This window comes from Bubalus bubalis, chromosome 2 (genome assembly GCF_019923935.1).
Source record: "Bubalus bubalis isolate 160015118507 breed Murrah chromosome 2, NDDB_SH_1, whole genome shotgun sequence".
Taxonomy (NCBI): Eukaryota; Metazoa; Chordata; class Mammalia; order Artiodactyla; family Bovidae; genus Bubalus; species Bubalus bubalis.
Genome location: NC_059158.1, coordinates 150,165,072 through 150,189,550, shown reverse-complemented (window position 1 = coordinate 150,189,550; position 24,479 = coordinate 150,165,072). Strand labels below are relative to the sequence as shown.

Here is a 24,479-nt window from a genome sequence, read left to right as displayed (position 1 = left end):
AAAAATTATATTTTTGTTTGGAAATGTGGGATCAAGTCACATTTTCAAGTACGAATCCCAGGATGGATTTTTTTTTTTTTCTTTTGACTATCACTAATCATTGTCAAAAAAATGAAATCTTGAGATATAATTGCATTCATAAATATTTGTCTTTTATGTACTAGGTACAATACATCTTTCATTGAAGTTTTGGGTAGTAGGCCTAGAGTCAGAGTGAAGAATAAGCCTTATTAAATTCCTTATGAACTAGCAAAGAGCAGAGATAATGTTAGGAGTTGGCAAATTAAGGAAGAGTTTGGTTCCATTCACTTTTTAACCAGAGACATTGAAAGCGTTGCCCTTGGTAATAGTATAAGCATAAAACTTTTTTCTTGATATTTGATCTTTTATTTTTACGTTATTTTAGGTTTCCAGTAATTATCTGCAGGATTCGCCATGACCCCGGCTCTGAGGGAGGCAGCAACAAAGGGTATCTGCTTTTCATCTTTACCGAGTACCATGGAATCGGACAAGATGCTATGCATGGAAAGTCCAAGGACTGTAGATGAAAAGCTAAAAGGAGACACTTTCTCTCAGATGCTGGGATTTCCAACTCCTGAACCTACTCTTAACACTAATTTTGTGAATTTAAAACATTTTGGCTCCCCTCAGTCTTCAAAACGTTACCAGACAGTTCTTTTAATGAGTTCTAACACTACGTTAAATAAATACAATGAGAATTATAAACAAAAGAAATTAGGGGAACCCAACTGCAATAAGCTGAAAAACATCCTGTGTAATGGCGGCAATATTCAGCTCAGTAAAATCTGTCATTCTCATTCTGAAGAGTTCATCAAAAAGGAACCTCTGTCAGATACCACAAGTCCATGCGTGACAGATGTACAAATTATTTTGGATTCAAATGTAACCAAAGACACTAATGTAGATAAAGTACAACTGAAAAACTGTAAATGGTACCGAAAGAATGCACTTTTGGATAAAGTTAGTGGTGGTGAGATTAAAAAGGGTTTATTGCACCATGCTCAAAACAAAATTGGACCTGACCACTCATATGTGCCTATTAGTTCCTCTGCTGCTGCGAAGGAGGAGGAAGTGAATGCTCGTTTACTTCAATGTGTAAGTAAACAGAAAATTTTACTTAGCCAGGCTAGAAGAACTCAGAAACATTTGCAGATGCTCCTGGCAAAACATGTTGTTAAGCACTATGGTCAACAAATGAAATTTTCTATGAAACATCAGCTCCCCAAAGTAAAGATTTTTCATGAACCTACCACAATTTTGGATAACAGTTTACCTAAATGCACTGAAATTAAGCCAGACATCAACATATTGACTGCAGAGACTAAATTGTGGAATGACACAAAAAATGGCTTTGCACGGTGTACAGCTGCAGAAATCCAAAGATTTGCACTGTCTGCTACAGGGCTGTTGTCTCATGTTGAAGAGGGTCTGGATTCTGACGCAACTGATAGCAGCTCTGATGACGATTTGGATGAGTATACCGTTAGAAAAAATGTATCAGTGTAAGTGCAAAATTATTATTAGACCTTTTACTGTTCTGTGTATAGCAGCAACTTTTTCTTGATTTCAAAATATGTTAAAAGGAAAGCAATTTTCTAAAATCTTAATGCCATAATCTCTAAGTTATAAAACTTTGGTGAACTTTAAAAATGTTTCATTTGTTAAAAATGACTGTGTGAATATATACATACTATTTAAAAATAAGTTACCCAATTGCTCTATCTAGGAAAAACCCTTATAGGAATAATGAAAAATAATTAGCTGTAAGTATGTGTTTTTTCTGTTCTTCAATGGAATAGGATATGGACAGCTCTTAAAATTTTGCTCAAGTAACCTAGTCAAAATGTATGGTTCAAAAAATTTAAAGTCAGAATAGGGAGCCCTCATTGGCTTCAGGAGTCAGTTGGTAGTACATATAAGCTGACCTGCTACTTAGAAAAAATTTTAGCTATTTACAGACTCATATTCACAGCTGTCAGCTCTGGTCTTTACCAGCTTGGTCAATTTTTGCTAGATTAATCAAAACAAAATTATAATGTCATCTATTAGATAACTATTCAGTGCTTCTTATTTGCTGGACCCTAGTTTGTAGGCAAAATATTCACAGCCTCGGTCCTCTTGGGAGTCTGCCACAAAGAGTGGTATCTACATATTTTATGAAACAAAACAAACTTAGAGAAAAGTAGTTTTACTCATCATACTATTTTAATACTCCAGAACAGCTCTGGTAGACGTTTCTGGGATGATGGATGTTTTATGTCTGTGTATCCTAGCCACTAGCCCCCTATGGCTATTGTGCACTTGAAATGCGGCCAGTACAACTGAAGAACTCAATTTTTAATTTTATTCAATTTGAATTAGTTTTATTTTAAACAGCTAGATATAGCTTTTAGTCTAGCTTTCATAGAACCTGTTAATGTGCCTAAATTGATGTAAAATACTGTGTGGTATTTGGGGAGGAAGAAGTTCATCATTTTTATCAAATTTTCAAAGATAAATAAGAATTATTAGAGAATTAGAAGCTGAATACATTAATGTGTGTGTGTGTGTGTGTGTGTGAGAGTCACTCAGTTGTGTTCGACTCTTTGCGACCCCATGGACTGTAGCCCTTCAGGCTCCTCTGTCCATGGGATTTTCCAGGCAAGAATACTGGAGTGGGTTGCCATTTCCTTCTCCAGGGGATCTTCCCGACTCAGAGATTGAACCTGGGTCTCCTGTATTGCAGGCAGATTTTTTACCATCTGAGCTACCAGGGAAGTGAATACATTAATCTTTACTAGTAAACAGAAAGTCAATGTATTAATTTTTCTAGCGAAGAGTAAAATATAAAACAAAGTGACCATTCCAGGCTTTTAGTGTTCTATTTTCATGATATTTGAAATGTATTTGAATGTGAGAGCTAATAGTTATTGAGGACATGTTTTTTTTAACTGGCATTGTGCTATTTACTTTACATTTGACATTATTATTTAATCCTTTCAACAACCATGGGAGGTAATTTTTGTTATCTTTATTTCACTTAATAAGTGACTTGCCTATGGTAAAAAAACCAATTAAGTGATGGAGTTAGGCTTCTTGCCCATGTATATGAAACTTTAAACCTCTGGACTTTCTATGGAACCATGCAGCTTTGTCAACATTATATCAGTGATGCTTATATTATTAAGCACACGTGTTCTGAAGAAAGCCCAAAAATTTATCAGATTTTCTATTTATAATGCTTTTGAACTAATTCAGTTTAATATTTAGTAGGTAAATGTAGATTATTTACTTTTTTTGTTTTTAATATTTTTGTTATTAATATTTAGTAAGTAAATATAGATCATTTACTTTGTTGTTGTTAGAGGTAATGGGCAGGATTTTTTATTATTGAAACATAATTGATAGACAGTATTATGTTAGTTTCAGGTATGCTGTATAGTGATTTGACATTTACATACATTTTAAAGTGATCATCACAAAGTCTAGTAACCATCTGTCCACATACAAAGTTATTACAATATTACCAACCATATTCCTTGTGTATTACATCTCCATGCCTTATTTATTTTATAAATGGAGGTTAATCCCCTTCACTTCTTTACCCCACCACCCCACACCCTGCCCTTCTAGATTCCATATATGAAGTCATATGGTATTTGCCTGACTTACTTAGCATAATACCCTCTAGATTTATCCATATTATTGCATATGGCAAGATTTAATTTTTTATGGTTGAATGATATACCATTGCATGTGTGTGTGTGTGTTTATGTATAAACCAACTTCTTTCCCCATTCACTTATGGCTGGATACTTAGGTTGCTTCCATATCTTGGCTATTGTAAACAATGCTTCAGTGAACATGTGGGTGCCTATATCTTTTTGAGTTAGTGTTTTGTTTTCTTTGGATAAATACCATGAAGTGGATTACTGGATCATATAGTAGTTCTATTTAATTTTTTGAGAAACCTCCATATTATTTTTCATAGTGGTTGCACGAATGTACGTTCTCACCAAGAGTGCACAGGGGTCCTTTTTCTTTGCATCCTTGTCAGCACTTGTTATTTCTTGTCTTTTTGATAATAACCATTCTAATGGTGTGAGGTGATAGCTCATGGTGGTTTTGATTTGCAGTTCTCTGATTTGCAGTGATGTTGAGCTCTTTTTGATGTACCTGTTGACCATCTGTCTATTTTGAAAAAATGTCTATTTAGATCCTCTGCTTATTTTTTAATCAAGTTTTTTGTTTTTGATGTTGAGTTGTATGAGTTCTTTGTATATTTTGCGTATTAACCCTTCATCAGATATATCATTTATAAATATGTTTCCCCATTCAGTATGCTGCCTTTTGATGTTTTGGTAGTTTCCTTTGCTAAACAACTTAATTTTAAGCAACTTAGGGCAAGTACTACTATTTTCTGTCATTGTATACCCAGTTCCTAGCATTGTCGACTTCTCAGTAGTTTTTTGGTGTTTGTTGAGTGAATGAATGAATTTTTCTGTATTTGTATATGTAGTTGTAAAGCTACAAAAATTGAGGTTAGCAATCTGTAAAATTTCTCTATGTTTTTTATCATTTCTCCTTCCATTCTGAAGTTTATCTTTACTTGATTTTTCCTCCTTTCTTCCTTGGTCTGTAGTAACAAACTAGTCACAAGGTGTATTTTATACAGTTTAGAACCAGCATAAGTGTGTGTTGAATGAATAAATGAAATATGCCAAAATGTGGGCATTTAAATGTCATTATTCTAATATATAGCATTTTAATTTTGATAAGTAAAATTGATAAAACATTATATTTTCTTAAAATCTTAAATTATATAATTACAAGTGTCTTATTTATTTTTGATTTTTAGTTTATAGTGTGTATAAGAAAAACAAATTCCTTTACTCCATCACTCTCATCAGGAAATTTACCTGTGAAGAGATATGATTGTTTTAGGAAATTGGAAAGTACTCATATTGCCCATTACCAGTTATTTTAAATATATATAATTCATAATGACATTACTGATATACTTTAATAAGACTAGTATGCATTGAACACTTTTTTAGAGTCAGTTTACTTTGAAAATCAAGATTGCAGGACTTTTTTGTAGGTTTGAGATATAATCCTATTTGAATGGAATCCCCCCTCTGTGTTCTGTTCCTTTGTGGAAGGAACACAAATTCTGGATATACTGTGTTACAATCATGGCTTGCTCTGTGACTGAGCAATGGTTAGGTTATCCTTAACCCACTGAATCAGATTCCTCCTATTTTGGTGTACATTAAAGAGTTCTGGAGATGATTAGATTAAATAATAATGTACCTATATGTAATAAGGCACTGATTTGAGAGCCAATATAGAGTGTCTTATTAAGCGATTTATAGTTTTGAAAAACTGGAGCTTAATATCCCATGGGAAACTTGGGGAAACAGAGTAAAATACATACCTAAGTTAACCATTTGAGAGGCAAAGAAGCTGGAGTATTTATTTATACATGAAATGCATCAGTTACTGAGTTAAGACTATTCCTATTTGTGTTAATTCCAATTCCTTGGCAGTTCTGTTCTGAAAAAGCCTATAAAGAAATGCAAGTGCTGGCTTTTGGAAGTCAGGTCTGTGTATGTGAATTGGTAAGTTATGAAGTTATATGTGTGGGTCACAGACAGAATCTGCTGCAATTATGTTAGCTCTTATCTGGTGGTAAGGGCTTAGAGTTCTGGCTTTTTTTTCCTCCCTCTGGGAAATGATGGTTATTTACTTTCTTCCAAGATGGATGTGGGAAAACTCATAGATTTTTAACACAAACATGTTCTGATCCTCCAAGCTTGTAAGAAAAAAGAAAGAAACATGGTTTCCTGTCTTATTTGAGAAAATCTGCCAATATTTTTCAAATCAACCATCTTTTATGTTGGGAGAAAAATCTCTTAATTTTTCCAACTTAGTTTCCATATACTGAAATTTTCTTTGAATTGTTTACTTCAGTATGTAAATTGGCTCTCTTGATAAGGAAATTCTTTTAAACAAAATCAGATATTCACAAAGAAATAAAGAAGTATTGTTGATGCTTGCTTAAAAGCTGTGAGGTGAATCCAGATTGAAAGGAAAAAACAAAGTCGTTTCTTATAGACCTGCAGAAATTGAATACTCAGTTTTCTAAACATTTCCTATTTTGCCAGTAGAAAGGAAAAAAATCAGGTGATGAATGTTCCTTTGAGGAATTTAATAAATAGGAGTATGAACTCAGTGTGACATTCAGAGAGTAAAGAGATGAGTAATACTATATTAATGAATTGCAAATAAGAGTATTTAAAGTTTGTATAATATCACATTAACAAATTATTTTTTTATTTATCACCTTTTAAATTCTCCGTACTTTATAAATAGATGGGGAATGTCTGATTCTTTTTTGTTTTATTTTACTTGTATGAGAGACAGAAAAAGTTGAATAGAAGACAGTCCTAGAGAAATTGCAGTGATATTTGAGTGACAGCTTGTGATGAAAGGGAAGTAAAGAGCAGAAATCAAAAAATGTAATTGTGAAACATTATTAGTTACAAAATGGTAAATATTTTCATATTGTGGTATAGCACATTGTTGAGGAAAGTAATACTTCAGTTAAAATAAGCTCATTGGTTTGTATTATTTTTTTAACTAATAAAATCTATTTTCAAGTAGTGTTAGGTTCACAGCAATATTGAGCAGAAAGCACAGAGAGTTCTGTGTGCTCCCTTCCCCCTCCACACATACAACCTCCTCCCAGATTGACATCCCCCACTGTAGTGGTGCTGTTTGCTTCAACTGACATTCCCACCATAGCCATACTATTTGTTTCAGTCAGTGAACCTCCAAAGACACATCAGTATTGCCCAAAGTCCACAGTTTAATATAGGGTTTACCCTTGGTGGTGTACATTCTATGGGTTTGGACAAAATTGTTAATGATACATATCCATCACTGTAGTATCACACAGAATGGTTTTACTACCCTCATAAATCCTCTTTGTTCTGTCTGTTCATCCTTTCTTCCCTCATAACCCCTGACAACCACTAATCTTACTACCTCCGTAGTTTTGCCTTTTTCAGAAAGTCATATAGTTGGAATGATATAGTTGGAAAGTCATATAGTTGGAACTGAGGATTCAATTTCTGTGGGTCTATAAGAAAGGCAGTGTGTAGCCTGTGCAGATTGGTTTCTTAGTACTAGGCACTGAAGTTTTTCCCGTATTTTCCTGGCTTGATAGCTCATTTCTTTCTAGCACTGAATAATATTCTACTGTCTGCATATAACCACAGTTTATTTAATCCATTCACTTGTTGAAAGATGTCTCAGTTGCTTCTAGGTTTTGGAAGTTATGAATAAAGCTGCTATAAACATCTGCATGCTGGTTTTTGTGTGGACATACATTTTCAGTTCATTTGGGTAGATGCCAAGGAGTCCAATTGCTGGATTATATGGTAAGAGTATGTTTAGTTTTGTAAACAAACTGCCAAACTGTTTGCCAAAGTAGCTGTAATACTTTGCATTCCAGCTCACAATGAATGAGAATTCCTATTGCTCCACATCTTTGCCAGCATTTGATGTTGTCAGTGTTTTGGATATTGGCTATTGTAATAGATGTGTAGTGGTCTATTATTGAGGTTTTAATTAGTAATTCCCAAGTGACATAGGATGTTGAATATCTTTTCATATGCCTACTTATATATATCTTCTTTGGTGATGTATCTATTCAAGTCTTTTGCCTACTTTTTAACTGCATTGACTTTTATGAGTTTTTCATATGTTTCAAATAACAGTCTTTTATTATATGTCTTTTGCAAGTGTTTTCTCCCAGTCTATGGCTTGTTTTCTCATTCTCTTTCAAGTGTCTTTTACAGAGGAGTTTTTAACTTTAATGAAGTCTAGCTCATCAATTATTTCTTTCATGGATCATGCCTTTGATGTTGTGTCTAAAGTGTCATCACCATATGCAAAGTCATCTAGATTTTCTCCTATGTTATCTTCTTGGAATTTTATAGTTTGTGTTTTATATTTATGATCAATTTTGAGTTAATTCTTGGAAAGAGTATAAGGTGCATGTCTAGATTCATTTTTTTTCCATGTGAAATGTCTAGGTTTTCCAACACTATATATTGAAAAGATTGCTCTTTCTCTGCTATGTTGCCTTCACTTCTTGTCAAAGATCAGTTGACTGTATTTATGTGGATTTATTTGGGGGCTCTGTATCAGGTTCTGTTAATCTATTTATCTGTTCTTTTGCTAAAACCACACTGTCTTGATTACTGTAGCTTATATTAAGTCTTGAATATGGATTATTTCAGTCCTCTGACTTAGCTCTTCTCCTTTAATATTGTGTTGGCTATCTTGGGTCTTTTGCCTCTCTATATAAACTTTAGAATCATTTTATTCATTTCCACAAAACAGCTTGGTGGGATTTTGATTAGGATTTCATGGAATCTATAGAGCAAGTTGGGAAAAAACTGGCATATTAAAAATATTGATTCTTCCTATCATTGAATATGGAATATCTCTCTAGTTTTTTAGTTCTTTTTTCATAACTTTAATCATAGTTTTGTTGTATTTCCTCATGTAGATCATATATACTTTTTGTAAGATTTATACTTAAGAACACACTGGTCATAGCAAACACCCTCTTCCAACAAAACAAGAGAAGACTCTACACATGGACATCACCAGATGGCCAACACCGAAATCAGATTGATTATATTCTTTGCAGCCAGAGATGGAGAAGCTCTATACAGTCAGCAAAAACAAGACTGGGAGCTGACTGTGGCTCAGATCATGAACACCTTATTACCAAATTCAGACTGAAATTGAAGAAAGTAGGGAAAACCACTAGACCATTCAGGTATGACCTAAATCAAATCCCTTATGATTATATAGTGGAAGTGAGAAATAGATTTAAGGGACTAGATCTGATAGACAGAGTGCATGATAAACTATGGATGGAAGTTTGTGACATTGTACAGGAGACAGGGATCAAGACCATCCCCAAGAAAAAGAAATGCAAAAAAGAAAAATGACTGTCTGGGGAGGCCTTACAAATAGCTGTGAAAAGAAGAGAAGCCAAAAGCAAAGGAGAAAAGGAAAGATATACCCATTTGAATGCAGAGTTCAAAAGAATAGCAAGCAGAGATAAGAAAGCCTTCCTCAGTGATCAGTGCAAAGAAATAGAGGAAAACAATAAAATGAGAAAGACTAGAGATCTCTTCAAGAAAATTAGAGATACCAAGGGAACATTTCATGCACAGATGAGCTCAACAAAGGACAGAAATGGTATGGACCTAACAGAAGAATAAGATATTAAGAAGAGATGGCAAGAATACACAGAAGAACTGTACAAAAAAGATCTTCATGACCAGGATAATCACAATGGTGTGATCACTCACCTAGAGCCAGACATCCTGGAATGTGAAGTCAAGTGGGTCTTAGAAAGCATCACTATGAATAAAGCTAGTGGAGGTGATGGAATTCCAGTTGAGCTCTTTCAAATCCTGAAAGATGATGCTGTGAAAGTGCTGCACTCAGTATGCCAGCAAATTTGGAAACCTCAGCAGTGACCACAGGACTGGAAAGGTCAGTTTTGATTCCAATCCCAAAGAAAGGCAATGCCAAAGAATGCTCAAACTACCGCACAATTTCACTCATCTCACATGCTAATAAAGTAATGCTTAAAATTCTCCAAGCCAGGTTTCAACAATACATGAACTGTGAAAATCCAGATGTTCAAGCTGGTTTTAGAAAAGGCAGAGGAACCAGAAATCAAATTGCCAACATCCACTGGATCATGGAAAAAGGAAGAGAGTTCCAGAAAAACATCTACTTCTGCTTTATTGACTATGCCAAAGCCTTTGACTATGTGGATCACAACAAACTGTGGAAAATTCTGAAAGAAATGGGAATACCAGACCACCTGACCTGCCTCTTGAGAAACCTATATGTAGGTCAAGAAGCAACAGTTAGAACTGGACATGGAATAACAGACTGGTTCCAAATAGGAAAAGGAGTACGTCAAGGCTGTATATTGTCACCCTGCTTATTTAACTTATATGTAGAGTACATCATGAGAAACGCTGGGCTGGATGAAGCACAAGCTGGAATCAAGATTGCTGGGAGAAATATCAATAACCTCCGATATGCAGATGACACCACCCTTATGGCAGAAAGCAAAGAAGAACTAAAGATCTTCTTGATGAAAGTGAAAGAGGAGAATGAAAAAGTTGGCTTAAAGCTCAACATTCAGAAAACTAAGATCATGGTATCCAGTCCCATCACTTCGTGGGAAATAGATGGGGAAACAGTGGAAACAGTGGCTGAGTATTTTTTGGGGCTCCAAAATCACTGCTGATGGTGATTGCAGCCATGAAATTAAAAGACACTTACTCCTTGGAAGGAAAGTTATGACCAACCTAGAGAGCTTATTAAAAAACAGAGACATTACTTTGCCAACAAAGGTCTGTCTAGTCAAGGCTATGGTTTTTTCCTGTAGTTATGTATGGATGTGAGAGTTGGACTGTAAATAAAGCTGAGTGCCAAAGAATTGATGCTTTTGAACTATGGTGTTGTAGATGACTCTTGAGAGTCCCTTGGACTACAAGGCAATCCACCCAGTCCATCCTAAAGGAGATCAGTCCTGGGTGTTCACTGGAAGGACTGATGTTGAAGATGGAACTCCAGTAGTTTGGCCACCTGATGCAAAGAGCTGACTCATTTGAAAATACCCTGATGCTGGGAAAGATTGAAGTCAGGAGGAGAAGGAGATGACAGAGGATGAGATGGTTGGATGCCATCACTGACTCAGTGGACATGAGTTTGGGTAAACTCTGGGAGTTGGTGATGGACAGGGAAGCCTGGCATGCTGCAGTCTGTGGGGTCACAAAGAGTCGGACATGACTGAGAGACTAAACTGAACTGAACTGTTTTCATTTTTGGAGGTGCTAATGTAATAGTAATGTGTTTTTAATTCAAATTCTGCCTCTTCATTGCTAGTATATGAGATAACAGTTGACTTTTTATATCAACTTTGTATCCTGCAACCTTGTTATAATTGCGTATTAGTTGTAGACTTTTAAAACATGATTCTTTTGGATTTTTCCCGTAGATAACCATGTCATCTGTGAACAGAGAGTTTTATTTCTTCCTTACAAACCTATGTATCTTTTATTTCCTTATTTTATTGCATTAGCTATAATTTCCAGTACCCAATGTTGAGAAGGAGAGATGAGGGAATATCTTGTCTTGTTTCAGATCTTAATGGGAAAGGTTCTCATGTCTTATAATTTAGTATGATGTAGCAGTAGTTTTTTGGTAGACAATTTTAATCAAGAGAAGAAATTCCCTCTATTCCTAGTTTACTTTGAGTTTTCGTTGTTTGTATTGTACTTTCTGAAATGCTATTTGTGCAACTATTGATATGTTCCTGTGATTGTTTTCTTTTTGATGTGATATGATATAATGATGTGATAATGATATAATCATGTTGATGTGATGGATCACATTAATTGATTTTGAATTTGAACCAGTTTTGCATACTGGAATAAATCCCACTTGGTTATGGTATTTAAGTCTTTTTATACATTGTTAAATTCAATTTACTAATATTTTGAGGTTCTTTGTGTTTATTTTCATGAGATTGTAGACGTCTTGTAATAACTTTATCTGGTTTTAGGATAATGCTTGCTTCATAGATGAGTTAGGAAATAGTTCCTCTGCTTCTATCTTCTGAAATAATTTCTAGAGAATTGGTAAAATTTCTTTAAATTTTTGGTAGAAATTGTCAGTGAACTCATTTGGACGTGGCGGTTTCTGCTTTGGGCAGTTATTAATTATTGATTTAATTTCTTTAATAGATACAGTCCCATTCATATTGTTTATTTCTTCTTTTTTGCAATTTGGCAGATTGTACTTTTCAAGGAATTGGCCCATTTTCTCTAGGTTATCAAATTAGTGGAGTTAGATTTTGTGTTTTCAGTCTCATTTGATTTCTGCTCTGATTTTTATTATTCCTTGTACTTACTTTGGATTTAATTTGCTCTTCCTTTTCTAGTTTCCTAAAGTGGAGCTTAGACGGTTGATTTTTAGATCTCTCTTGTTTTCCAATATGTGAATTTAATGCTGTAAATTCTGTTTTTCTCTTATGCTATTCACTGTAAGCACTGTTTCCACTGTATCCCACAATGTTTTTGCTTTTCTTTAATTTTTATTTGGAGAAGGCAGTGGCACCCCACTCCAGTACTCTTGCCTGGAAAATCCCATGGACGGAGGAGCCTTAATTTTTAATTACAAAAGTGATAATATCCCACAAATTTTGATGACTTGTATTTGCATTTTCAGTTTGTTCATAGCATTTTAAAATTTCTAATGAGGTTTCTTCTTTGTTCACATGTTAATTAGAAGTGTGTTGTTTAATCTCCAAGTATTTTGAGATTTTCCAGTTAACCTTTCTGTTAATGATTTCTAATTTAATTCCTTTGTGGCCTAAGAGCAGACATTATATAATTTCTGTTTTTTTTAACTTGTTAAAGTGTGTTTTATGACCCAGAATGTGATCTCTTTTGGTGAATATTTAATGTTAGCTTGAGAAGAATGTGTAATCTGCTATTGTTGGATGAAGTAGGATATAGATATCAATTATATCCATCTATTAGTAATTACTGGTGCTGTTGAGTTCACCTCTGTCTTTACTGATTTTCTGCCTGTTGAATCTATGCATTTCTGATAGAGGGAATGTTAAAGTCTATGATTATAGTAGTGGATTTATCTATTTCTTCTTGCAATCGTCCGTCAGTTTTGCCTCACATAGTTTGATATGGGTTTGTTGTTCTTGTTAGCATTGAATATGCATTGAGGATTGTCACCTTCTCAAGGTATTATTATTATCTAATACCCCTCTTTATTGATGATAACATTCTTGCTGTGAAGTTTGTCCTGTCTGAAATTAACATAGCTACTCCCACTTTCTTTTTTTTTATATATTTATTTATGATATTTACTTATTTTGGCTGCACTGGGTCTTTGTTGCTGCCCTTGGGCATTCCTCTAGTTGCCGTGAGCGAGGGTTACTGTCTGTTTGTGGTGCGTGGGTTTCTCATTGTGGTGGCTTCTCTTGTTGTAGAGAGCAAGCTCAGTAGTTGTGGCCCACGGACTTAGTTGCCCTGCAGCATATGATATCTTCTCGAAACAGGGATCAAACCTTTGTCCCCTACATTGGCAGGCCTACTCCCAACCACTGAATCACCAAGGAAGTCCCTCCAACTTTCTTTTGTTTAGTGTTAGCATAGCCTAACTTTCTCTCTCTCTTCAGTTTAGGTTTTTGTTTTGTTTTGTTTTTTTAGTATCAGATCAGATCAGTCGCTCAGTCGTGTCCGACTCTTTGCCGCCCCATGAATCGCAGCACGCCAGGCCTCCCTGTCCATCACCAACTCCCGGAGTTCATTCAGACTCACGTCCATCGAGTCAGTGATGTCATCCAGCCATCTCATCCTCTGTCGTCCCTTTCTCCTCCTGTCCCCAATCCCTCCCAGCATCAGAGTCTTTTCCAATGGGTCAACTCTTCACATGAGGTGGCCAAAGTACTGGAGTTTCAGCTTTAGCATCATTCCTTCCAAAGAAATCCCAGGGCTGATCTCCTTCAGAATGGACTGGTTGGATCTCCTTGCAGTCCAAGGGACTCTCAAGAGTCTTCTCCAACACTACAGTTCAAAAGCATCAATTCTTCAGTGCTCAGCCTTCTTCACAGTCCAACTCTCACATCCATACATGACCACAGGAAAAACCATAGCCTTGACTAGACGGACCTTTGTCGGCAAAGTAATGTCTCTGCTTTTGAATATGCCATCTAGGTTGGTCATAACTTTCCTTCCAAGGAGTAAGCGTCTTTTAATTTCATGGCTGCAGTCACCATCTGTAGTGATTTTGGAGCCCAGAAAAATAAAGCCTGACACTGTTTCCACTCTTTCCCCATCTATTTCCCATGAAGTGATGGGACCGGATGCCATGATCTTCGTTTTCTGAATGTTGAGCTTTAATCCAACTTTTTCACTCTCCTCTTTCACTTTCATCAAGAAGATCTTTAGTTCTTCTTTGCTTTCTGCCATAAGGGTGGTGTCATCTGCATATCTGAGGTTATTGATATTTCTCCCGGCAATCTTGATTCCAGCTTGTGTTTCTTCCAGTCCAGCGTTTCTCATGATGTACTCTGCATATAAGTTAAATAAATAGGGTGACAATATACAGCCTTGACAAACTCCTTTTCCTATTTGGAACCAGTCTGTTTTTTTTTAGTATAGCAGTTATTTATTAGTGAGATTAGTGATTACAATTCTCCCTTGGACCTGTTGGCCTTACACACACACACACACACACACACACACACATACAGACAAAAACCTTCTTTAAAAATTGAATTATAGTTAATTTACAATGTTGTGTTACTTTCAAGTGTGCATATATATGTCAAGTGTATATATATATATATATATATATATATAAAAGATTATTTTCCATTATAGGTTGTTATATAGGAATGTTATAGATTGTACCTTGAAAGGTACAGTCTACCAAATTGCAAACAAGAAGGAATAAGCAATCTTAATAGGACTGTTAATATATTGTTAACTTAAGATACTCAATATAGTTCCCTGTGCTATGCAGTAGGTCCTTGTTGTTTACCCATGCAGTAGCAGAGAGTCAGACACAACTGAGCAACTAACCTGAGTGTATATATGTTAATCCCAAACTCCCAGTTATCTCCCTGCCCCACTGCTATTCCATTTGGTAACCATAATATTGTTTTCTGTATAAGTCTATTTCTGTTTTGTAAATAAGTTCATTTGTATTGTATTTTAAGGTTCCACATATAAGTGCTATCCTATGATATTTGTCTTGCTTTGTCTGACTTCATTTAATATGATAATCTCTAGGTCCATCCTTGTTGCTGCAGATGGCATTATTTTATTCTTTTTATGATTAGGTAATATTCTGTTATTTGTGTGTATTTTATCCTTTTTATGATTGGGTAATCTGTTGTTTGTGTTGTGTGTGTGGGGGGGTCTTATTTATTCATTAATCTGTTGATGTTACTTCCATATCTTGGCTATTTTAAATAGTGCTGCTATGAATACTGGGTGCATATATCTTTTCAAATGAAAACTTTCTCTGCATATATGCCCAGGAGTGAAATTTCAGGATCAAATGGTAGCTCTATTTTTAGTTTTTAAGGATCTTACATACTGTCCTCCATAGTGACTGCCCCAATTTATATTCCCACCAACCATGTAGAAGACTTCCTGTTTCTCCACACCCTCTCCAGTGTTTATTATTCATAGACTTTTTAGTGATGGCCATTCTGATTGGTGTGAGGTGACACCTCATTGTAATTTTGATTTGCATTTCTTTAATTAGTGATATTAAGCATCAGTTCGTATGCCAGTTAGCAGGCACATTTGTGTGTCTTATTTGGGGCTTCCCTGGTAGCTCAGTGGTAAAGAATCTGCCTGCCAATGCAGGAAGTTTGATTCCTGGGTTGGGATGATCCCCTGAAGAAGGAAATGACAACCCACTCCAGTATTCTTGCCTGGAAATCCAATGGACAGAAGAGCCTGGTGGGCTACAGTTCATGGGGTCCCAAAAGAGTTGGACATGACTTAGCAACTAAACATTCTTTGGAGAAATGTCTATTTAGGTCTTATGCCTATTTTTTGATTTTTTTTTTTTTTTTTTTTTTTTTTGGACATTAAGCTATATGAGCCATTTGTATAGTTTGGAAAATTAATCCCTTGTTGGTAGCATCATTTGCAAACATTTTCTCTCAGTCCGTAGTTTGTTTTTTTGTGTTGTTTATGATTTCCTTTGCTGTGCAAAAGCTTTTAAGTTTAATTAAGTCCCATTTTTTTTTTGTATTTCCATTACTGTAGGAGACAGATTGAAAAAGATACTGTTGTGAATTGTCTCAAAGAGTGTTCTGCTTATATTTTCCTCTAAGAATTTTATAGTATCCAGTCTTACATTTAGGTCTTCAACCCATTTTGAGTTTATTTTTGTATATCATGTTAGAGAATTTTCTTATTTCATTCTTTTACTTGTGGTTGTCCAGTTTTCCCAGCACCATTTATTGAAGGGACTGTCTTTTCTCCATTGTGTATTTTTGCCTCCTTTGTATAGACTGACCATTAGTGCATGGCTTTACTTCTGGGTTTCCTATGCTAGTCCATTGATCTATGTGTTTGTTTTTGTGCCAGAATCACACTGTTTTGATTATTATAGCTTTGTGGTTTAGTCTGAATTCAGGGAGCCTGATTCCTTCAGCTATATTCTTAAAATTGCCTTGGTTATTTGGGGTCTTTGTGTTTCCATACAAATTTCAAAATGTTTTGGTCTAGTTCTGTGAAATATGCCATTGGTAATTTGCCAGGGATTGCACTGAATCTGTAGATTGCCTTATGGTATGGCCAATTTTAACAATATTGATTCTTCTAATCCAAGAGCATAGTGTATCTTTCCATCTGTTTGTGTCATCTTCAGTTTCTTTCACTCAGAGTCTTACAGTGTTCAGAGTATAGGTATTTTACTACTTTAGGTAGGTTTATTCATAAGTATTCTTTTTGATGCAATGGTAAATGGGCTTGTTTCCTTACTTTCTCTTTTAGAATATAGAAATGCAACAGATTGCTGTATATTAATTTTGTATCCTGCAACTTTACCAGATTCATTGATGAGCTCTAGTAGTTTCCTGGTAGTGTCTTTGGAATTTTCTATATATAGCATCATGTCATCTGCAAACACTGACAGCTTTACTTCTTGTTTTCCAGTTTGGATTCCTTTTATTACTTTTTCTTCTCTGATTATTGTGACCAGGACTTCCAAAATTATGTTAAAGTAGTAAGAGTTGGCATTCCTGTCTTATTCCTGATCTCAGAGGAAATGCTTTCAGCCTTTCATCATTGAGTATGACATTAGCTCTGGGCTTATCATATAGGCCGTTATTATATTGAGGTCAGTTCCTTCTAAGCCTAATTACTGAAAAGTTTTTTATCATAAATGAATTTTGTCACAAACTTCCTTTGCATCTGTTGAAATGATCATATGATTTTTATTCTTCACTTTGTTCGTGCAGTTTTGAACTTTTGTGGATAGTGAAAAATCTTGCATCCCAGGGATAAATCCCACTTGATTATGGTGTATGATCCTTTTACTGTATTGTTGGATTTGGTTTGCTAGTATTTTTTTTTTTTTTGAGGATTTTTCATCTATTTTCTTCAGTGAAATTGGCCTATAATTTTCTCCTTTTGTGATATCTTTGTCCAGTTTTAGTATTAAGGCAATAGTGGCTTCAGAGAGTGAATTCAGAAAGTGTCCCTTCATTTGTGATTTTTTTTTTAATAGTTTGAAAATGTTTGGTAGAATTCACCTGTGAAGCCATCTTGTCCCAAACTTTTGCTTTTGGTAGTTTTAATTACTAATTCAACTTCATCACTGATAATTGGTCTGTTCATATTTTGTTTTTTCCTGGTTCAGTGTTGGGAGATTATACCTTTCTAAGGCTGTATCCTCGGAGAAGGCGATGGCAACCCACTCCAGTACTCTTGCCTGGAAAAATCCCTTGGACAGAGGGGCCTGGTGGGCTGTAGTCCATGGGGTCGCTAGGAGTCGGACATGACTGAGCGACTTCACTTTATTTCACTTTCATGCATTGGAGAAGGCAATGGCAACCCACTCCAGTGTTCTTGCCTGGAGAATCCCAGGGATGGGGGAGCCTGGTGGGCTGCCGTCTATGGGGTCGCACAGAGTCGGACACGACTGAAGCGACTTAGCAGCAGCAGCAGCAGCAAGAATGTATCCATTTCTTCTAGGTTGTACATTTTATTGGTATATAGTTGTTCATCATAGGCTCTTATGATCCATTCTCCTTCTATGGTATCAGTTATAACTGCTTTTTATTACTGATTGTATTAATTTGGGCCTTCTCCCTTTTTTTTCTTGATTGGGCCTTCTCCCTTTTTTTTCTTGATGAGTCTGGGTAAAGGTTTATAAATTTTATCTTTTCAAAGAACCAGCTTGTAGTTTCATTGATCTTTTCTATTTTTTCTTTTAGCATCTACTTCATTTGTTTCTGCTCTGATTTTTATGATTTCTTTTCTTCTACTAACCTTGGGTTTTGCTTGTTATTCTTTCTCTATTTGCTTTAAGTGTAACGTTAGGTTGTTTATTTGAGATTTTTCTTGTTTCCTGAGGTAAGATTGTATTGCTATAAACTACTCTCTTAGAACTGCTTTTGCTACATCCCGTGGTTCTAGATTGTCATGTTTTCATTTGTCTCTAAGTATTTTTTAATTTTCCTCTTTGATTTCTTCAGTGATCCACTGATTGTTTAGTGTCATATGGCTTAGCCTCTGTGTGTTTGTGGCATTTTTTTTTTCTTTCTTGTAATTGATTTCCAGCCTCATTGTGTTGTGGTCCAAAAACACATTTGCTGTGATTTCAGTTTTCTTAAATTTACCAAGACTTGCTTAGTGGTCCAGGATGTAATCTATCTTAGGGAATGTTCTGTGTGCACTTGAATGTGTATACTCCTGCTTTCAGATGGAATGCTCTATAATTAACAGTTAAGTCTGGGTCATTTAAGGACTGTTTTTCCTTGTTGATTTTCTGTGTGGATGATCTGTCCATTGATATAACTGGGTTGTTACTGTAACCCAGCTATTTTTGTTGTTGTTGTTGTTCAGTCACTCAGTTGTGTCTGACTCTTTGCAACCCCACGGGCTGCAGCATACCAGGCTTCACTGTCTTTCACTTTCTCCCAGAGTTTGCTTAAACCCATGTCCATTGAGTCGATGATGCCATCCAACTATCCCGTCCTCTGTCGCCCCCTTCTCCTCCTGCCCTCAATCTTTCCCAACATCAATGTCTTTTCCAATGAGTCGCCTCTTCGCATCAGGTAGCCAAAGTGTTGGAGCTTTAGCAGTAGTCCTTCCAATGAATATTCAGGGTTGATTTCCTTTAGGATTGACTTGTTTGATCTCCTTGCAATTCAAAGAACTCTCAAGAGTCTTCTCCAACACCACAGTTCAAAAACATCAATTCTTCGATGCTCAGCCTTCTTTATGGTCCAACTCTTAACATCTGTACATGACTACTGAAAAATCTATAGCTTTGATTATTCACACTTTTGTTGGCATGATGTCTCTGCTTTCTAATATGCTGTCTGGGTTTGTCATAGCTTATCTTCCAAGGAACAACCATCTTTAATTTCATGGCTGCAGTTACCATCCACAGTGATTTTGGAGCCCAAGACAATAAATTCTGTCCCTGTTTCCATTTTTTCCCCCGTCTGTTTGCCTTTATGCAGTGTATACTTTGGTAACATTATACCATGTCCTGGCTTCCTATACAAAAGAATTGCGCATGCATATAAACATGTGTGTACACATATGCAAACACACACACACAGTGCTTGTTGAACTGATCACATGCATGACTTCAGACTATTCTTTAGCAAATATGTTTTTATTAGTTTAAAAATCATTAATCTCCTATGTATGAATTTGTATGTCCCTAATTGTTAATGTTTGACATTATGCAAGGATTTTTAAAGCACAGAGAAGACAATTTAATAGACTATTAACTTTAAAAATTCCTTTCATACAAGATTCTCATCCTGTGTCCTATTAGTGCAAATTTGGACTTTCTGGGTAGAGCATGGTAACTTGTGGGGTCTTTTTGCTAATAGAGTTGCCTCAAAAATGTAGTTTTTAATTCTGTTTGCCTCCAGTCAGCTGTATGTAAAAATATCAAAACCAAAAATCTCCCTTGCTCATGGTTGCTTAGCCTACAAACTAGTTAATTAGTTATTTTCCCCAGACCATCCACCGCTCCCTCATCTTAATGACTGCTACCTTGTGGCCACCTGAAACAGTACATTTGATTAGGGATTAATCTGACTTTTTGCTCCTAGGCTGGCTCCCATTATGTGGCTAGAACTCTTAAGAGAGATTGTTGGAATACATTTTTTTGTTGCTGTTATACATTTTTTGTTGTTGTTAGCAGCGGAGAAGCAACTGGATTTTCTATTCCTTCAAGGTGCCCTGTATTCTTGGATTATTCATTAAGTTAGAAGTAGGCTGTAGTCAGAGAGAGCCTCCCTAAGCAGTTGTATTCTTTTTTTTCTCTTGCAAATGAACTAATTCTTGCCTAAATTGATTTGTTTATGAGGATTAAAACACCAAGGAACCGTCACTACATTACATCATTATGACTTTTTCTAGCTGCTTTTACTGGAACTATTGTCTTGTTAGGCACTTGGGTCTCTCTTTAAATGATATTTTGCCAAGATAGTGTATATGGTATAGTGAAGTAAAAAAGGATCATCAACTTTTGTCTCTTTCCTATCTGCTTTCTGTCCCTACCTCTAAGTTAATACACATGCTTTGGGTTTATCTTATAATCACTCTTTTGGTCATAAGAATTTCTGTAGCATTTAGCATAAAGGCTAAGTTGTAAGAAAGAGACTTAAAACTGTAGTGGCTCAAACATAATTTAACTATTTCTTATAGAACTGTTGAAAGGTAGATAGATGATGGATAAACAGCTCTGCTTTCTTGAAATGTCCAAGAACACCCCCAAAAGAAACCTGTGAATCGATTTTAATGTTTTTTGTTGTTGTTAAGATTCTGGTCTTAACCTGCAGCTGTAGTTTTGTTTGTTTGTTTTAATACTTACTTATTTTCTACTTGGCTGCACTGGATCTTAGTTGTAGCATGTAGGATCTAGCTTCCTGACCAGGGGAGGAACCTGGGCCCCCTGCATTGGGAGCTTAGAGTCTTAGCCACTGGATCACCAGGGAAGTCCCTGCTTTTTATTTTTTTTAAGGCAATGAAATTCTGAGTATGAAATATTTGAAACAAAATAGAAACATTTTAGAGAGATCACACACAAACGCATATTAAATAAAGTTCTTTGATTTCTAGCCGTAATGGAGTGGCGTTACTGGTACTATTTGTTCTCTTTGACTGTAAATATCTGGGAAATGAGACAGAAATATATGAAAGTCATTATTTTCAGAAAATTGATATAAAGCAGCAAAGGTCAGAGTCAGTGATTCCTGAGAAAAGAGAAACAGATGAGGTGAGCCCTATAATTGCCCTTGTGTTCTGCCTAGAGGCATTTTTAAATATCTGGTGCAGGGAAAGGAAAGCCAAATAGAGCACAGTGGTCTTGCTTGACTGAAATAAAGATTAGAGTTGGAGAGGCTGAGATAGCTGGACTCATTAGATCAGAATATTAAAGAAGATGGACTTAAGTACTCAAAGAAAGAGCATCATAAATCTTCATGTAGTCCTCTTGAGACCTTTGTTAAACACTAAGCTGTGCATGTGTAGGTAAAACTCCATAAGGGTACCCATAAAGTTATTAGGAAATTGTAATCTGAAAAATTTCCAGTGCTTATACAAGGTTGAGAGATGTTTGAGTTCTGAATAAGCAGAGTGGAGAGACTTTGTTGAACATCTGGAGCATTCAGTAGAGGCCCCAGATTGGTGATACCTCAAAGAGTAAGGCTAAGTTTGACCTGGTGACTAATGGATACTCTATACTTGCTCTAACAAATCTTTGCAGAAAGCTGAAAACAATGAAGTTGAACAGTAAATAATAATCCCTTGAAACAATATTTTCTCTTTAAAAGGAAGATAATAAAATCTATAAATTTGACGATATTATATTCATACTGCTGCTAAGTCACTTCAGTCGTGTCCGACTCTGTGTGACCACATAGACGGCAGCCCACCAGGCTCTCCCGCCCCTGGGATTCTCCAGGCAAGAACACTGGAGTGGGTTTCCATTTCCTTCTCCAATGCATGAAAGTGAAAAGTGAAAACAAAGTCGCTCAGTTGTGTCCGACTTTTCACGACCCCATGGACTACAGCCTACCAGGCTCCTCCGTCCAGGGGGTTTTCCAGGCAAGAGTACTGGAGTGGGGTGCCATTGCCTTCTCCATAGTTTCCATAATAAATGTGTGTGTATTTGCTTCCATGCATTCATACACAGACACACACACACACAATGAACTACTAGATGTGCAAAGAGGAAGAAAAATCATCAATAGAAACAGACACAGAAATGACAGATATTAGTGGGCAAAGACTTTAAAATATCTAAAATATGGTTGCTGCTGCTGCTGCTGCTAAATCGCTTCAGTCGTGTCTGACTCTGTGACCCCATAGACGGCAGCCCACCAGGCTCCCCCATCCCTGGCATTCTCCAGGCAAGAACACTGGAGTGGGTTGCCATTTCCTTCTCCAATGCATGAAAGTGAAAAGGGAAAGTGAAATCACTCAGTTGTGTCCAACTCTTATTGACCCCATGGACTGCAGCCTACCAGGCTCCTCTGTCCATGGGATTTTCCAGGCAAGAGTACTGGAGTGGGGTGCCATTGCCTTCTCCGAGTATGCTCAAAGACTTAAAAGGACGTAAAACTGCAGACCTAAGAATCTCAATAAGTTATAAGTACGATTACAAACAAAACCACATTGTGGTGTATTATAGTCAAATCGCCAAGTGCTAGTGATGTAGAGAAAATCTTAAAAGCAGTAAGAGGAGGAAAAAAAAACACATAAGGAAGCAAAGAAAAAAAAATCAGATTCATTTTGATATTTGGCAAAACTAATACAGTTATGTAAAGTCTAAAAATAAAATTAAAAAAAAAGAAAAAAAAAAAAAAAAAAAAAACAACCAAGCAAAAAAATCCATAAATAATCACTATTAAAAAAAAAAAAATCATTGCTGACTTCTCATCAGAAGATAAGCAAGCTGGAAAGCAATGGAATGATATATTTAAAGGGCTGAAAGGAATAAAAAGCTCAACCTAAAATTACTTTTAAAAACAAAAGCAAAATAACATTCCAAATAAGCAAAGTAAGAAAATTTCCTGTCAGTATACCTATATTATAAGAAATCTTAAAATGTTATTTAGGCTGAATGAATATGATACTGAGTGAAAATTCAGTCTACACAAAGGAAAGAAGTGATAGAAAATGGCAAATATATGTCTAAAATATATTGAAATTAAATTATACATTTCCAAATATTGCTTGGATCAAAGAAATCACAAGAGAATATATAAAATGTTTTAAACAATGATAATGAAAATACAGTATGTCACATTTTGTAAGATACAGCTATTAGATTACTAAAGAAATGCAAGAATTTAAAGTTACAGATTCTTACATTAGAAAAGAAGGAAAGTGTAAAGTTTATGGCATAAGCCTCCCTCTTGACCAGACGCATTTGACAAAATTCAAACCTACTTATGATAAAAACTCACAGCAGACCCAGAATAGACAGAAACTTCTTCAGTCTGAAAAAGGACATTTATAAAACATCTGTAGCTAACATGACATTTAGTGATAAAGACTGAATGCTTTCTCTATAAGATTAGGAAGAAGGTAAGAATGTCCACTTACACAGCTTATAATTAACATTATACAGGAATTCATAGCCAGTGCAGTAAGATAAAAATAATAAAAGGAATCCGATTAAAAATAAAACTATCTGCAGTTGACATAATATGCTATGCTATGCTGTCACTTCAGTCGTGTCCAACTCTGTGTGACCCCATAGACGGCAGCCACCAGGCTCCCCTGTCCCTGGGATTCTTCAGGCAAGAACACTGTAGTGGGTTGCCATTTCCTTCTCCAATGCATGACAGTGAAAAGTGAAAGCGAAGTCGCTTAGTCGTGTCTGACTCTTAGCGACCCCATGGACTGCAGCCTACCAGACTCCTCCATCCATGGGATTTTCCAGACAAAAGTACTGGAGTGGGGTTCCATTGCCTTCCCTGTGACATAATATAGTAATACATAGAAAATCTTAAGGACTTTATGAGGAAGGTACTAAAACTCCTCTAAGTGAATTTGACAGCATCAAAGGATATCGGGTCACCATACAAAGTCAACTATATTTTTATATTCTGACATCCAAACAATTTATGAATGCTACATACTGGCATCCATAAGCATGAATAATGGTGACTGCAGCCATGAAGTTAAAAGACACTTGATCTTTGGAAGAAAAGCTATGACCAACCTAGACAGCATATTAAAAAGCAGAGACGTTACTTTGCCAACAAATATCCGTCTAGTCAAGGCTATGGTTTTTTCCAGTAGTCATGTTTGGATGTGAGAGTTGGACTATAAAGAAAGCTGAGCACCAAAGAATTGATGATTCTGAACTGTGGTGTTGGAGATGACTCTTGAGAGTCCTTTGGACTGCAAGGAGATCATACCAGTCAATCCTCAGGGAAATTAGTCCTGAATATTCATTGGAAGGACTGATGCTGAAGCTGAAAGAACTGACTCACTGGAAAAGAACCCGATTCTGGGAAAGATTGAAGGCAGGAGGAGAAGGCGATGACAGAGGATGAGATGGTTGGATGGCATCACCAACTCGATGGACATGAGTTTGAGCAAGCCCCAGGAGTT

The 24,479-nt window shown here is 36.0% G+C and overlaps 1 protein-coding gene across 11 annotated transcripts in view; it reads left to right on the top strand.

The window, feature by feature from the left end:
- KANSL1L (KAT8 regulatory NSL complex subunit 1 like) overlaps positions 1 to 24,479 on the top strand; it is a 128,929-nt gene that overhangs the window by 23,405 nt on the left and 81,045 nt on the right. For 10 of the 11 annotated variants that reach the window (XM_006073178.4, XM_025278173.3, XM_006073177.4 and 7 more), the window contains one exon: positions 407 to 1,523. The exons of the other annotated variant lie outside the window; for it this stretch is intronic. In XM_006073178.4, the coding sequence (XP_006073240.4) occupies positions 436 to 1,523 (1,088 nt within the window). In that variant the 5' untranslated portion in view covers positions 407 to 435. The remainder of the gene's footprint in view (positions 1 to 406; positions 1,524 to 24,479) is intronic. 11 annotated transcript variants of the gene reach the window in all.